This window comes from Molossus molossus, unplaced genomic scaffold (genome assembly GCF_014108415.1).
Source record: "Molossus molossus isolate mMolMol1 unplaced genomic scaffold, mMolMol1.p scaffold_m16_p_20, whole genome shotgun sequence".
NCBI classification, from domain to species: Eukaryota; Metazoa; Chordata; class Mammalia; order Chiroptera; family Molossidae; genus Molossus; species Molossus molossus.
The window spans coordinates 1,707,771-1,720,562 of NW_023425356.1; the positions used below are offsets into that span (position 1 = coordinate 1,707,771).

General features: G+C 51.3%; 1 protein-coding gene across 1 annotated transcript; it reads left to right on the forward strand.

The window, feature by feature from the left end:
- The first annotated feature begins 627 nt into the window (after window positions 1–627).
- On the forward strand, window positions 628–9,268 carry RWDD3 (RWD domain containing 3). Its single transcript, XM_036272946.1, has 4 exons — window positions 628–712; window positions 6,042–6,526; window positions 8,599–8,714; window positions 8,810–9,268. The coding sequence occupies exons 1-4, from the start codon at window positions 628–630 to the stop codon at window positions 8,922–8,924; spliced, it is 801 nt and encodes a 266-aa protein (XP_036128839.1). The 3' UTR covers window positions 8,925–9,268.
- Window positions 9,269–12,792: the final 3,524 nt, after the last annotated feature.

Sequence of the window (12,792 nt, forward strand, 5' to 3'; positions counted from 1 at the left end):
GGGGCTGTCCTCCGTGAAGGCAGGGACAAGTGGGCACTTGGCGTAGAACTGCCCACCGGTCTGGGCCACCGAAGTGACTTCCCCAGACGCCAGGCCTGGCGGGTCCAAGCTCGCCTCTGCACGGAGAAGGACGAGGCCCCAGCGCAGAGTGCGCCCAGGGGGGCCCAGCTGCGCGGTCAGTGCCCGGCGGCCCGCGTCACTAGGGGATCCAGGACGCCCGAGGTCCCATCTGTGTCCCCCATGCTCAGCTCAACTGAGCCGGAGGAGGGCCAAGCACCTCCTCTGCTCACTCCCCCCGCTTTTCTTCCTCGCCACCGCCCCTCCCCGCACCCAGGCCGAGCGCGGGCGGGCCGAGGGTGCAAGGCTCTGCTGGGAGCCGCCCTCCGGCAGGGAGGCCACGGGCGCGACCCTGCCCCAGGCCACCGGGCTTCTGGCCTCCGGGGAAGCGCGGCAGAGACGCAGTCTCCCCGGGGAGGTGGAAGCCGGAGCGCAGGACCGCCCTCTGGGCCCACCCCGCCCGGCTCGGCTCGGCTCGGCGGGCCCGCTGCGGAGACGCGGGCGCCCCCAGGTGGCCACGGGCGGGCGGAGCAGGGGCGGGGGCGGAAGTGGCCGCGGAGTGGGGCGCAGATGGCGGGGCCGGCTCAGGAGGAGCTGGAGGCCCTGGCGGCGATCTACTGCGGGCCCGGCGAGTGGGAGGTGCTCAGCCGCTCAGGTGACCGCGGCGCGCAGGGGGACCCGCTGGGACCGGAGCTTTGGGGGGCAGGTGGGAGTGGCCCCCCCTGAGTGTGACCAGTGTCGCACTCCAGCTGAGAATGGGGAACCTGAGGCCCAGGCTCGGGCGCCCCCCTGCGCCACGCACCCCATGTGCTCATCCTGTGCCCCACGCGCCCACCCTGCTCCCAAAGCTCAAGGAGCGCGGTGCCCCCTCCTAAGCTCCCCTACTTTTTCATTGGCCGTTCTGTACTCATTTTTCAGCCTCTCACCTTAAAGAGAGGCGTCTCCTGACCGCACAGTCTAAATCCAGCTCTCCCAAATTTCATTACTGGGTGTTCCTTGCAAGCGCTGTGCGTTGTGTCCTCTGTGTGGCCTTTGGTTGTCCAAGTAGCTCGAGGGCAGGGACTTGGTCGGCTTTGTAATCACAGAACTCCAGTACCGGGGTGGTCAGGAGATGGTGGCTGAGTTTTCGAGTTTGCACAGTGTTGGGTCAGAACCTTTTCTCAGTTCTGTTTCCAAGTTGATTGCTTTTCTTATACCTTTTCTAACCCCGGAAAGGTAAGATCAGTTATAGACCCCAAGAGGCACTTTAATTGTTCAGCCCACACTTACATGCATGCATGCGCGTGCACACACACACACAGTTTTAAAGTCACTGCCGTGTCCTGTAGGATCTTACGGTGTAGAAACATTCCTTTTTAAAAAAATATATTTGCATTAATTTCTAGAGAGAGAAGATGGGAGAGGGAGAGGGAGGGAGAGAGAGAAAGAGAGAGAGAGGGAGGGAGAGAGAGGGATAGGGAGGGAGGGAGGGAGAAACCTGACGTGGAATCCACCGCACAGGAGGATGCCCAGCCGGTTGAGCCACTCTGGCCAGGGCTGGAAACGTTCTCTCGGCTGTTTTGGTGATAGTTAAAACTTACTCTGTCCCTGTATGTGGCTTCTATTAAGTAAAAGCCCAAACTGCAGTTTATGAACAAGAACAATGGTGCAGATAATTTTCCATTTTCGCTGGGCTCTCAGACACATCATGGACATTTTTTGACATGGGGTTTGGCCTGCCTTTGTGTGTCAGCTACTATTAAAGTTGGCTTTCTGACCACAGATTGGCTGACCCTGGAGAAGGTCATCTGAAGTGTGCTGGGTGCTGTGAGGAGGCGGGCTGTCTGGGACTAAGGTGGTTTCCTGTCTCCACGAGCTGTGCTGTTGGCTCCTCACGCTGACTCTCTTTTGTCCCCATCTGCTCAGGTTCATGAGCACCACTATGTTCCAGGCCCGGTGAATGCCCGTGCTGTGGACCTGCTTTCCTAGAGCCTCACCTGCCTTGTATCTTTCTCAAACAGTACTTTAAAATGCACATGCAAGGCCGGCCGGTGTGGCTCACTGGTTGAACGTCGACCGTGCACCAAGAGGTCGCCGGTTCCATTCCAGGTCAGGGCACATGCCCAGGCTGTGGGCCTGATCCCCAGTGGGGGGCCTGCAGGAGGCCAATCAATGTTCTCCTTCATTGATACTTCTCTCTTTCTCTCCCTCTCCCTTCCTCTCCCTAAAACTTGGTAACACATGCAAGGATTTGCTCCCTAGTCGTATTTCCTTGTCACTCGTCACCGCTGTTCTGATTGGATGGCGTCCCCAATCCATCTCATTCACTGTGTCGGCTGCTCTCTTATTGATAATTACTTCAGCCTGAGGCAGCCTTTTGGGGGGTCATCAGATTCCCCAAATTCCTTTAATATGGCTCAGCTGGGAATATTCTGGAAAAACGAACCATGATTTCCCACTGCTCCCGACAGAGGCTGAGTGGTAGTGAGTGGCCTGGGCCACAGCTACACAGCGGAGTACAAACTCTGCTCATGGGGCTGAGAAAACCCCGAAACATAAGTGTGGGAAGAGGGGGCGTTTCTTACTATCCAGAACACCGTGGGCCCTTCATCTGCTGTTTAATTAAGCGTGGCTTTGAAGCCATGCCTCCTAATTAATTTAATTCTGTGTTCTGGCATCAATAACTAATTGAATTACAGAGGAATTCAGTGTAACAGCTCAGGGCATTTTGTTGCTGCGAGTTGGACGGGAGAACAGAACAATCCAGAATGAACAGGGGCCGTGAGGTCCACAGCTGGGAGCGAAGGGCGTGGTGAGGACTTCTCTGGCAGACCGCGGCAGACCGTCGCTGGGCTGCTGGCTTGCGCTGTCCTGTCACCGTCGGTCTGGGTTGGAGGACAGGAGCTTGCTACCAGAACATCCTGACGCCACCAGCTTCTCCTGCCTCCCCCCAATAGGCATCTCCTTGCTGCGCTGGAATCAGGAGATCAGGGTGACGGTGGCGCGTCCGGTGCGGGATCTCAGGCCGGCTCAGGCTGCCACCCAGGGGTCAGCGATTCCGGCTGAACAATGAAGAGGCTGAGTGATCGGATTCAGCTCAGCTGGGCTGATTCATGCTGGGAATTTCTGGGGACGTCTGTAGGTTTGGCCTCTTCACAACGGGTCCATAGCTGGTGGTGTCCGGCTTTCACGGCCGCAGCTACATGAACCCCGAGCTCCACCAGGGAGTCTGCGGGTGGGCTGGACTGGGGGTCTGTCCCCCCCTTGTGCAGTCAGGCCAGGTGCCAGGTTTTACGGGGTCACCTGTTGTGTACCCGATACTTTAAATGCGTCCTAGGTTTATTTTACAGAGAAGGTAACAAGCACGGGCTGGACAGGCTCCACCAGCCTCCAGAGTGCATGGACCCTCCACTGCATGACCTGCCCAAGAGACCGGGCGGGGAGGGCCATAGTCAGCACCCAGAGAAGGAGACGGGTGTGACCCCACTTCCATGCAGATGGTTCTGCAGGGTGTTTGCACACCTGTGTGGTAGGTGAGCCTGGAATTGTTACAAACCTTCATTTTCCGGCGAGGTGAAGGAGGCTCCCAGCGATCACATGGCCACAGTCAGTGCTCATTGGATGTGGAGTTGTGTTTCTGGAAATTGTCGTACAGATGAAACGCTGTGACTGGGAGAGGTGCACGGACCCCCAGCACGGCGTGTTTGCCCACAGTGGCCGCGCAGTGGCGTTGTGTTGTGCTGACACTAGCACTCAGATCACGACTGTCACCCATGGGCCCTCTGCTCCGCTCTGCTCTCTTCCTTTGGGTGGTGGGTGCGGGGCTCACACCTGTAAAACTAGTTCGGGGTGACCTCACCTCTAAAGGAAGCGGGGGCCACTTTAACCTCCACTTACTTTTAGTTTTTTTCTTTCCTGTGACCACATTTTAAAAGTGAATAAAAATGCAGCCGTGACATAAAGACAAGTAGTGGTGTCTGCACCCTTTGGTGACCCACCTGGGGCAGAGGAGAGCGAGTCCGGGCAGTGACGTGCGAGAGGGTCCGGCTTCTGTGCTTCCTGAACCACATCTTATCTGAGCATCTGGACGGACAGCCCAGGAGGCAGGTCCAGGGCTGCTGTCTGGAGTGGACACGAGATTTCTTAGTGGGTTCTCAGTGATCTCGAAGACCCTTCACTTAAACTGCACCTCCATTTTCCAGGGTCTTCCGTTACCGGACAGCATTTATTGAGTTTCTCCTGTCGATTTTGGAGAAAGGTGAACCCTTAAAAACAACCCAGATTCATGTGGAATCTGGGTTCACCTCGCTGTCTCTGGTTTGAGTGTCTCTTGTTTGGAGTGTGGTTAGCAGCGTAATGTCTTTCATGCACTTGTCGGGGAGAATGAGGCTTGAAGCCTATTTTAGTTATTATATTGCTACACTTATAAGGCGAGGTGACTTATTAGAAACGAAGCCCCACAACTGGGGAATAAGGATGTGAGCTGCAGCCCGAGCGAACCCTGTGTGTTCTGGTCGAGTCTTCAGAGTAGATGGCAATCACCTGGGACCTTCGGAAAATGCCGGTGTTCTAGGGCATGCGTTGTCCAGGGCACAGATATTTGCTGAGAACGATGACTTTGTGAGTTCAACTTATTAGCCAGAGTTTCAGGGGCCGGGGAGAGGCAGAGATTAGTGAGATTTAGTTATTGTCTGTTAATCACGCTGTTTCTAAGCTGATAATAATCTTAAAGCAAATAAGGGCAACTTTGTTTTCATTTTTTTTATGAAAAACAAACCCCCAAACAGACAGACAGTACATGGGTTCCATGAAAAATTCTGGGGCTAAAGGGAGCAGTTTAATTGCAGGAAAGACTTGGGCAGATGAGAGAGGGAGGGGCAATTGACATACTCGAGAGTTTGAGGGAGAAAAATGAGTTTTTAAAAGCATATGTAAATTTATTACTGCATTAAACATCAGGAGAGCGGTCTGTGCTATTGGTCTGCTTGCTTTCTTGCGTAGAGAGCATTGTTCGGTGTGATTTTGGTTTGCAGCTTGTGCGGGGTGGGCGGGGAGCGGGGGGTGCTGTGTGTGTTAGGTTCTTTAACGTGGGGACTTTCAGTTTCCATGGCTGAGGCTGCGGGGTGGAGATCCAGGGACGAAGACAAAGGTGTGGCCACCTCTGCAGGGAGGATCAAACAGGGTGAGTGGGCAGAGACACGGTGAGCCCAGAGGCAGGTCAGCTTCCAAGCGATTCCCCTGTGCCTGTCCTTTCTGCTCTGAGCCGCGGGCATCTGCTTCTGCAGACTGAGTCAGCCTGATGCTTAATCAGCTTTCTGCAAAGTGGGGCGAAGCCCTGTGGAGCACATCAGAGGGGAGGTGGAGCGACTGCAAAAGCCAGCTGTTGCCTCTCCGTCCTGTGTGCCCTCCACTGCCCTCCTTCCAGCCAGAAGCGCCCTTCAGCCAGGTCAGTCTGCTGCCCTTACGTCACACTGGTCCCGCAGGTCTGGAGTCAGACAAGGCGGACGGCCAGTCACTGTGCCAGGACAGTCGTGACGCTGGGCACCCGGGCACCCACGCAGGATTCCAGTGTCTGCTCTCATGTGGACTGGCCACACAGCGACGCTTCCTGGATTGAGTGCAGAACTTGTAAATCAGTCACTGATTTTATAGATACATGGTACCACATTTTTGCAGGTTCATATGAGTTTATTAGGGGTTTCCAGAATCATCAGTTAAGTCTGGGAAGAAAATAGTTTAATGCTGAGAAACCTTTCTGGTAACCTGGATAGAAATGGGAGGAGGCCGGCGGAGTCCGTGTGCTGGTGTGTGGCGTCCGCGAGGGAGTCTGCGGGTGAAGGAGCAGCCTGTCAGTCAAGGCTGTCTCACTAGTGTGTGTCTCTTCCAAACAGAACTCTGGTTTCACCTGAAGCAATATTGATACTGGAAACGAACATTTTGAGTTGGAGGTGTTCTGTTCAGGCCGAGTGCTGTGCAGCTAACCGTCCTTTTTGGATGCCTTCCAGAGTCAGACGGCCCCGTTTTCCGAATTCTCACGAAAGCCGAAGGACCGACGGATGCGGATATACCCTTAGAACTGGTGTTCCACTTGCCAGTCGGTTACCCGTCATGCCTGCCTGGGGTGTCCGTCAGCTCCGAGCACCTGACCAGGGCCCAGCGTGTGGCTGTGAGGGACACGTTACTCGAGCAAGCACGGAGCCTTCTGTCGGAACCGATGGTCCACCAGCTGGTTCTCTGGGTCCAGCAGAACCTCAGGCACATCCTTGCCCAGCCAGGATTGGGAGGTGGCCCTGGAAAGTGTCCTGCAGCGAGCATAGCAGGGGACGAGGGGCCGTGGATGACCCTCCTGCATTTGGATCACATGAGAGCAAAGAACAAATACGTGAAAACCGTGTTGCGGTGGGCTTCCGATTTGGGGCTGACGGGAAGACTGATGTTCATGGGCAAAGTCATCCTGATTTTACTGCAGGGACACAGAGACACCATCAAGGTGCTGCTAGGGTTAATGTCGAATGTGGATTCGACCATTTTCTGCTAAAATTACGTGTCTATAAATGTGTGTGACAAGAGGCAGACTGATTAATGCTTCTGCTCTCGCTATTACACTATTACTGTGTGAGTGGGTCCCTGTTTGTTTGTTTTTTTAAATTTTTTTCTTCATTGATTTTAGAGAGAGGAAGCGAGAGGGACAGAGAGCTAGAAACATCGATGAGAAAGAACATCGATTGTCTGCCTCCTGCATGCCCCCCACTGGGGATCAGGTCCACAACCTGGGCATGTGCCCTGACTGGGAATCGAAACGGCCACCTCTTGGTGCATGGGTCGACACTCAACCACTGAGCCACACCAACCGGGCCTGTTTTTAAAGAGTATCTTTAACTTCTAATTAAAATGACAAACTTGAAAAACTTGAAGATGAAGTAGAAGGTGACATTTAAAAAAATCATGCCACTTAATGTGGGTGAGAGGTCATCAAAAATCTCTGTGATGTATGAGCATTTGTTTCAGTAATGAGTCTCACTGTTACACACATGCACTCAAAGCTGCTGCATGTTTATATTTTGTTTTTGAGTTAGGCACAGCAAGGTGTATGTTTGTGGGTATTCTGCAACAATGTTACCTGTGGCAGTGAAGGGTAGGTCTGACACTTTCTTTTGCTCACTGTTGCACCCGGAAGGCGGAGCTGGTCCTCCTAACCGAGCTGTCTGGCAGATGCAGGGGCATTAGCTCAGCAGCTGCGGTCACAGCCGTTGCCTTCAGATTTTCAGGTTCTCATTCTGAACTCATCTACCCTGTTCTATGTGGGACCAGACAAGGAAAGTGCTTATTATACCTTAGATCTTAAAGAGCCATGGATCACCTGTTAAGTGTTACGCTTTCAGATGGGTTGGGTCAAGAATCATTGCAATTGAATTGATTGAAAACAGGTCGAGCTTGCACAGCCTGTACCCTTAAAGATCTGTGGAATTACTGTCAAGCTTTTTTAAGACGAGCTCTTACAACCAAACTCGTCTTGCATCTGGTTACCCAGATTAGTGCTGGGTTCGAGCATGTAGCTCAACGAGTAATTCAAGTTTGACATAGATACTTGGCTGGGGTCTGACCTAGGAACTACATATCTTAATGTGATTTATAATAGATCTATAAAACTTGATCCTTTTGGAGACAATACTGGCTGGCACAGTGAATGACAGCCCAGGCATCTTGGCTAAATGCAGCTACTTTGCAGATGTTAGACTGGATCCATCAATTAATAAGTATTCATATGACTAGAGCTCAGCTACTGCAGAGAAATTGCACTTAAAAAATGTTTCTTATTGATTTTTTAGAGAGAGAGAAGGAGATAGAGAGAGATAGAAACATCGATGTGAGAGAAATACATTGATTGGCTGCCTCCTGCATGTCCCCTACTGGGGATGGAGCCTGAAACCTGGGCATGTGCCCTGACCGGGAATCGAACTGGGACCTCTCAGTCCCTGGGATGACGCCCAAGCCACTGAGCCAACTGGCTGGGCAGAAATTGCACTTTTAAAGGAGTTCTTTCTATTCTATTAACTGTCTCTGAAATGCCATTTCATATAAATATTTGTTAAGTTTTTATAAGGTTGTAGATAAGAACTGAGAATTACAGGTACCTGTTTGCAGATGCTGCCCATTTGGAAAGGTAGGTGCTGTGCACCTTGAATGTTATTCAGACGCTGGAGCAGTAATAATAGTAGTGACCAGAGCTGGTATGTACCGTTAGCGCTTTGCATCTTGACTCGTTGGACCGTGAGACTTCCCCATAATGTAGGGAACGGGTTGCTGAGGTGCAGAAGGTGTAGGTAACCAGCCAGGGAGCAGAGCCGTCCAGTCCAGGATTAAACCTGAGTCGGCTGAGGACATCACTTTTACCTTCTGTGTCCCCAGTCCGTCCTGCCACCAGGTGTGTGAAAACACACTGACTCTCTCGCTGTCTCATGCAGCAGGAAAGTCAGCCTGCAGGTGCATGGCCCCTTGAACACTAGGACTTGGGACCCAGAGCCCGGGACGTACGTAATAATGTCCTGCTTTGTTGTTTAGGAGTATCTGGTGCTTCAGAAAACCTCCAAAGTCGACGTGGACTCGAGTGGGAAGAAGTGCAGAGAGAAGATGGTCAGCGTGCTCTGTGAATCGAAGGTGCAGCCAGAACACACGAGGTAGAACTTCTTTTTGCGCGGGCGCCAAAGCCGCCGGGTGGTAGTTGCACCCTGACACGGCGGGGCTCATCAGGGTTTCTCCCCTTCAAATGCAGGTTCCGGGCATTCGAAGTCAAAGAGTTTTCGTCGCTGGATGAGTTACAGAAGGAATTTGAAACTGCAGGACTTGGGACACTGTTCCTCGAGTTTGTCCTTGGCCTTGTAAAATGAAATGGAAGACAGAATTTTTTGGAAAATAGCTTTGTTTCTGGACTTTGTTGTTGTTTGCATTGAATTTGGGGGTGGAGGACTGAAATAACTCCTAAAGGACTGATGTACGGTTTCCGTGGAGCAAGGCGCAGATGGACACTCACTCCAGGATGAAACCCGCTCTGCGGCGGGTGTTAGACGGTGAAAGCAGCTGTGTGTTCTGATTTTGGCAGCAAAGGCTGGGCTCAGCGGATGGAACATTCTTTGCAAGGCGACTGTAAGAAGATGATGGTAAGGGCGCCCTTGTGTTCATGTGGAGGGTTTTTTTTGCAATTGTGCAAAATTCTGGCTAATTCTCTTGTAATGAAACGACTTTTAAAGAGATTTGTTTCCATGTTTACTTTTCTCATGTTTACATTTTTATCTTTTGATCATGTTCCCCCCCATTTATCTTATTATGTCTGATATTTTATGTTGAATGTTAAGAAACTATAACACTGATTTCTTTGTAGAATTGCATAAATTGTTCGTCAAATACCAACCAAAGAAATTCTGTGAAATCTAATTAGTAGTTGCTTCTGTGGGGGCCCTCAAGCCTCACACACTTGCTGATGATCCACAGGACTAGAGAGTCACTGAAATGGAAAATATTTTGAAAAATTTACCTTCTTGTTTTATAAGGGGTGGCGTATTTCCCACAAAAGGAACATGGCTTGTTGGATGAAGGGAATTATAGGTAGGTACTATTTTTAATTTCTTATGAAATCTGTTCAAGTATGATAACCTTAAAATATATTTATGATGACCTGTGAAGAGGAGACACCATGAACTCTAAGCTTGTGTTAAAATCTGTAACAGAGTGTAGGCAGACATGGGCTCTGACAGAGGGTGTCTGCGCATGAAGCCATCTGCAGTTTCAGAGTAAGGGGCCAGGTCGTGGGAGACAGGCCACACAGGTCCACTTGCTGCAGTGTGTGAGGCATGGGGACGTCATGTACACGCCTCACTGAGGGAGAGGCTGGGGACACTGTTTCACGCTGGGCAGTGTTCTTGATGGCGCTGCCCAGTGACCATAGCTTCTGGTTCTCTTGGCCTGCCAGGGGTGGTTGCAATGCAATGAACCACAAGCAGACGCTGTTAGGAATGAGAGGGAGCATCGCAAGGAGCAAATGCTCCAGATCTCTGCATGCAACCCGATTTATTTGCAAAGTGGTTCCCCAGGATACATGGGGTTTTAGGTAATTAAGCCCTTGAAATTGCATCTCTGCTCACCATACAGCCAAGCTCAGCATACTTCCTGTCTCTCTCGCTGTTTTCAGCCAAGATACATCAAAACAAACTCATTCATGCCTGAGCATATCACCCATTGTCTCTTTCAGGGTGGTGTTCCAACCCATTTTTTTTTTTTTTATGTTTAATTTTTTTTTCTTTATTGATTTTACAGAGAGAGGAAATGAGAGGAGAGAGAGATAGAGACATCGATTGGCCACTTCCTGCATGCCCTCCACTGGGGATTGGGCCCACAACCTGGGCATGTGCTCTGACCGGGAATCAAACTGGCGACCTCCTGGTACATGGGTCGATGCTCAACCACTGAGCCACACTGGCTGGACCCAATCCATTTTCATGCATACCTTTTCTATTCACACATATTCAATACATTCAGTTCAGACAGGGTGGCGTTCCAACCCATCAGGCACACCTTATCTATTTACAGGCATACTCTGATCCTTGGCTGACCAGGCTGCGAAAATGCATACCTTAAGGTTACATTTTGTTCATCCACCAAATCCCCAACCCTACACACGGCAGCCCACGGCTGACTCCTGGTCAGGCACCCTTGTAATAAAAGTATACCTACCTGTTGATCACTTTATGGGGGTCTGTTCAGGAGAGGGGGTTTTCAGTTTGTTTAAATCAGTCCAAGGTGTTTATAAACTTTTTCCCAGATGACTAGTTTGATTGAAGCTTCTGACACTGAGGAAATATGCTTAAAAACGTGGGTACTGTGGCGCTAGAGAACCGAGAGATCACGAGCCACATTAAAGCCAAATAGAGCCCTGGCCAGTTTGCTCAGTGGTTAGAGCTTTGGCCTGCAGTCCCGAGAGACCCAGGTTTGGTTCCCGCTAAGGGCACATACCTCAGTTGCAGTTTGTCCCCAGCCCTGGTTAGTCATGTGGGTGGCAGCCACTCAATGTGTCCCTTTCACATTGATGTTTCTCTCTTTCCCTCCCACTCTGAACAAAAAAATGGAAAAATGTCCTCGGGTGAGGGGAAAAAAAGCCAAATAGAGAGCAAAGCTGGCCGGCGACTGATCCCCAGTTCTCGGAGATCAGTCCGACTTTCAGCTGATTTTTTACTTTATAGGGGGGTTGTTATAAACTTCTGCAGCTGGCATTTCTTGTTGGCCTTGGGGGAGAGAAAGCAAGTGCAGAAGCGGAGGCAGTTAGCCATAAGCAGGAGGGACGGAGGTGGGAGGGAGCTGAGGTGGAAGGGAACTGGGTGAGCTGGGTCAGCACACATCTGTCCTGCTATTCATTCTATTATCTAAGTTCTAAAAACGAACAAATTCGCTTAGAGGACACATTCATTTAGAGGAGTATCAGGCCAGCTGGTGCTCCCTCAGGTTGCCTCTGAAAGCTTCCTAGTTGGCCTTTGGTTTACTTCATCAGGACAAAGTGATAAGAGCAGGCCAGTTCAGGTATGCTCATCCCCTCCTCATCTGATTTACTGAAGTTTTAGGGAGAATTGAAATAGTGCCAAAGATGCCCTTCGGTGTGTGGGCCGACCCTCCAACCACTGAGCCACGCCAACCACCGAGCCACGCTGGTGACGGCTGACTCACCTGCCTTTTTCCCAACAATCTGGGTCATAGGTTTCAATTTCTTTGGTCTCCTGAAGTGATGGTGCTTCACACCTTCCCGCCCTCTGGTGTTAGTCAGGGTTTTCCAGAGAAACGGCTGACAGGATGTATAGTTATTTAGTTATTTATTATTGTTATTTTTTCAGCTGGACTATCTATGCAAATGTAACTGTACATCTGAGATTTCACTCGCAGACGTTGTGCAGAGGGCTGCTCCCTGTCCTGTTTCCAAGGTGAGCGGCGTGCCGACGTGAGACTCCCATTCTCCCACCTTCTCAGCTTTGTCTTTCTGCTGAGCTCCATTCTCGTGTTTTCTGTTTCCATCACGATCTTAGCTCAGACCAATTCCCAGTGATCCAGAGGGGCGCTTCCCACACCGCCTGCAGCGAGGGCCCGCTCTTTGTGTAGTTCTGTATGTGAAGGAATTGCTTTAGCGACTATGGAGGCCTGCACACCTGGATTTGCAGAGTGGACCGGGAGGGTGGAGACTGGGAAGGAGCTGAGGCTGCAGCTTAAGTCTGAAGACCAGCCGCTGGCAGAAACCTCTTTCTCGAGGGAGGTGGGTCTTTGGTTCTATTCATGTCTTCAACTGATTGGATGAGGCCCACCCACACAGGGAAGGCAATCTGCTTTCCTCAAAGTCCACTGATTTCCATGTGAATCTCACTCCAGAACACCCTCCCAGGAATATCCAGAATAATATTCAACCACGTGTCAGGGCAACGTGACCCAGCCAAGCTGACAGATGAAATTAGCCATCATGCCTCTCAAGAAACCTCCCATCCGTAGGTTCCCTGTCGGAGGTGAGGAATGTGCCTTCAGCTCATACCTGCTTCTCTCCTCCAGTCCCTCCGCCCTCGCCCCCACTGCTCCAGACAGTGCAGGCGGACGGGGTGTTGGTAACAACGGCGCCGTTTACAGACGAGATAGCAGCCTGACAAACTGGTTTGCTGTGGACTGAATGGCTTCCCTTGAGTCAGAATGGGCCACGATGATGGATTGCACAAATAGTTATGTTTCTATTGG

Coding starts and splice junctions, on each gene's coding strand:
- RWDD3 (XM_036272946.1), top strand. CDS start 628: ATGGCGGGGCCGGCTCAGGAGGAGCTGGAGGCCCTGGCGGCGATCTAC. Junction 6,527..8,598: donor GACACAGAGACACCATCAAG/GTGCTGCTAGGG, acceptor TTTGTTGTTTAG/GAGTATCTGGTGCTTCAGAA. Junction 8,715..8,809: donor GTGCAGCCAGAACACACGAG/GTAGAACTTCTT, acceptor CTTCAAATGCAG/GTTCCGGGCATTCGAAGTCA.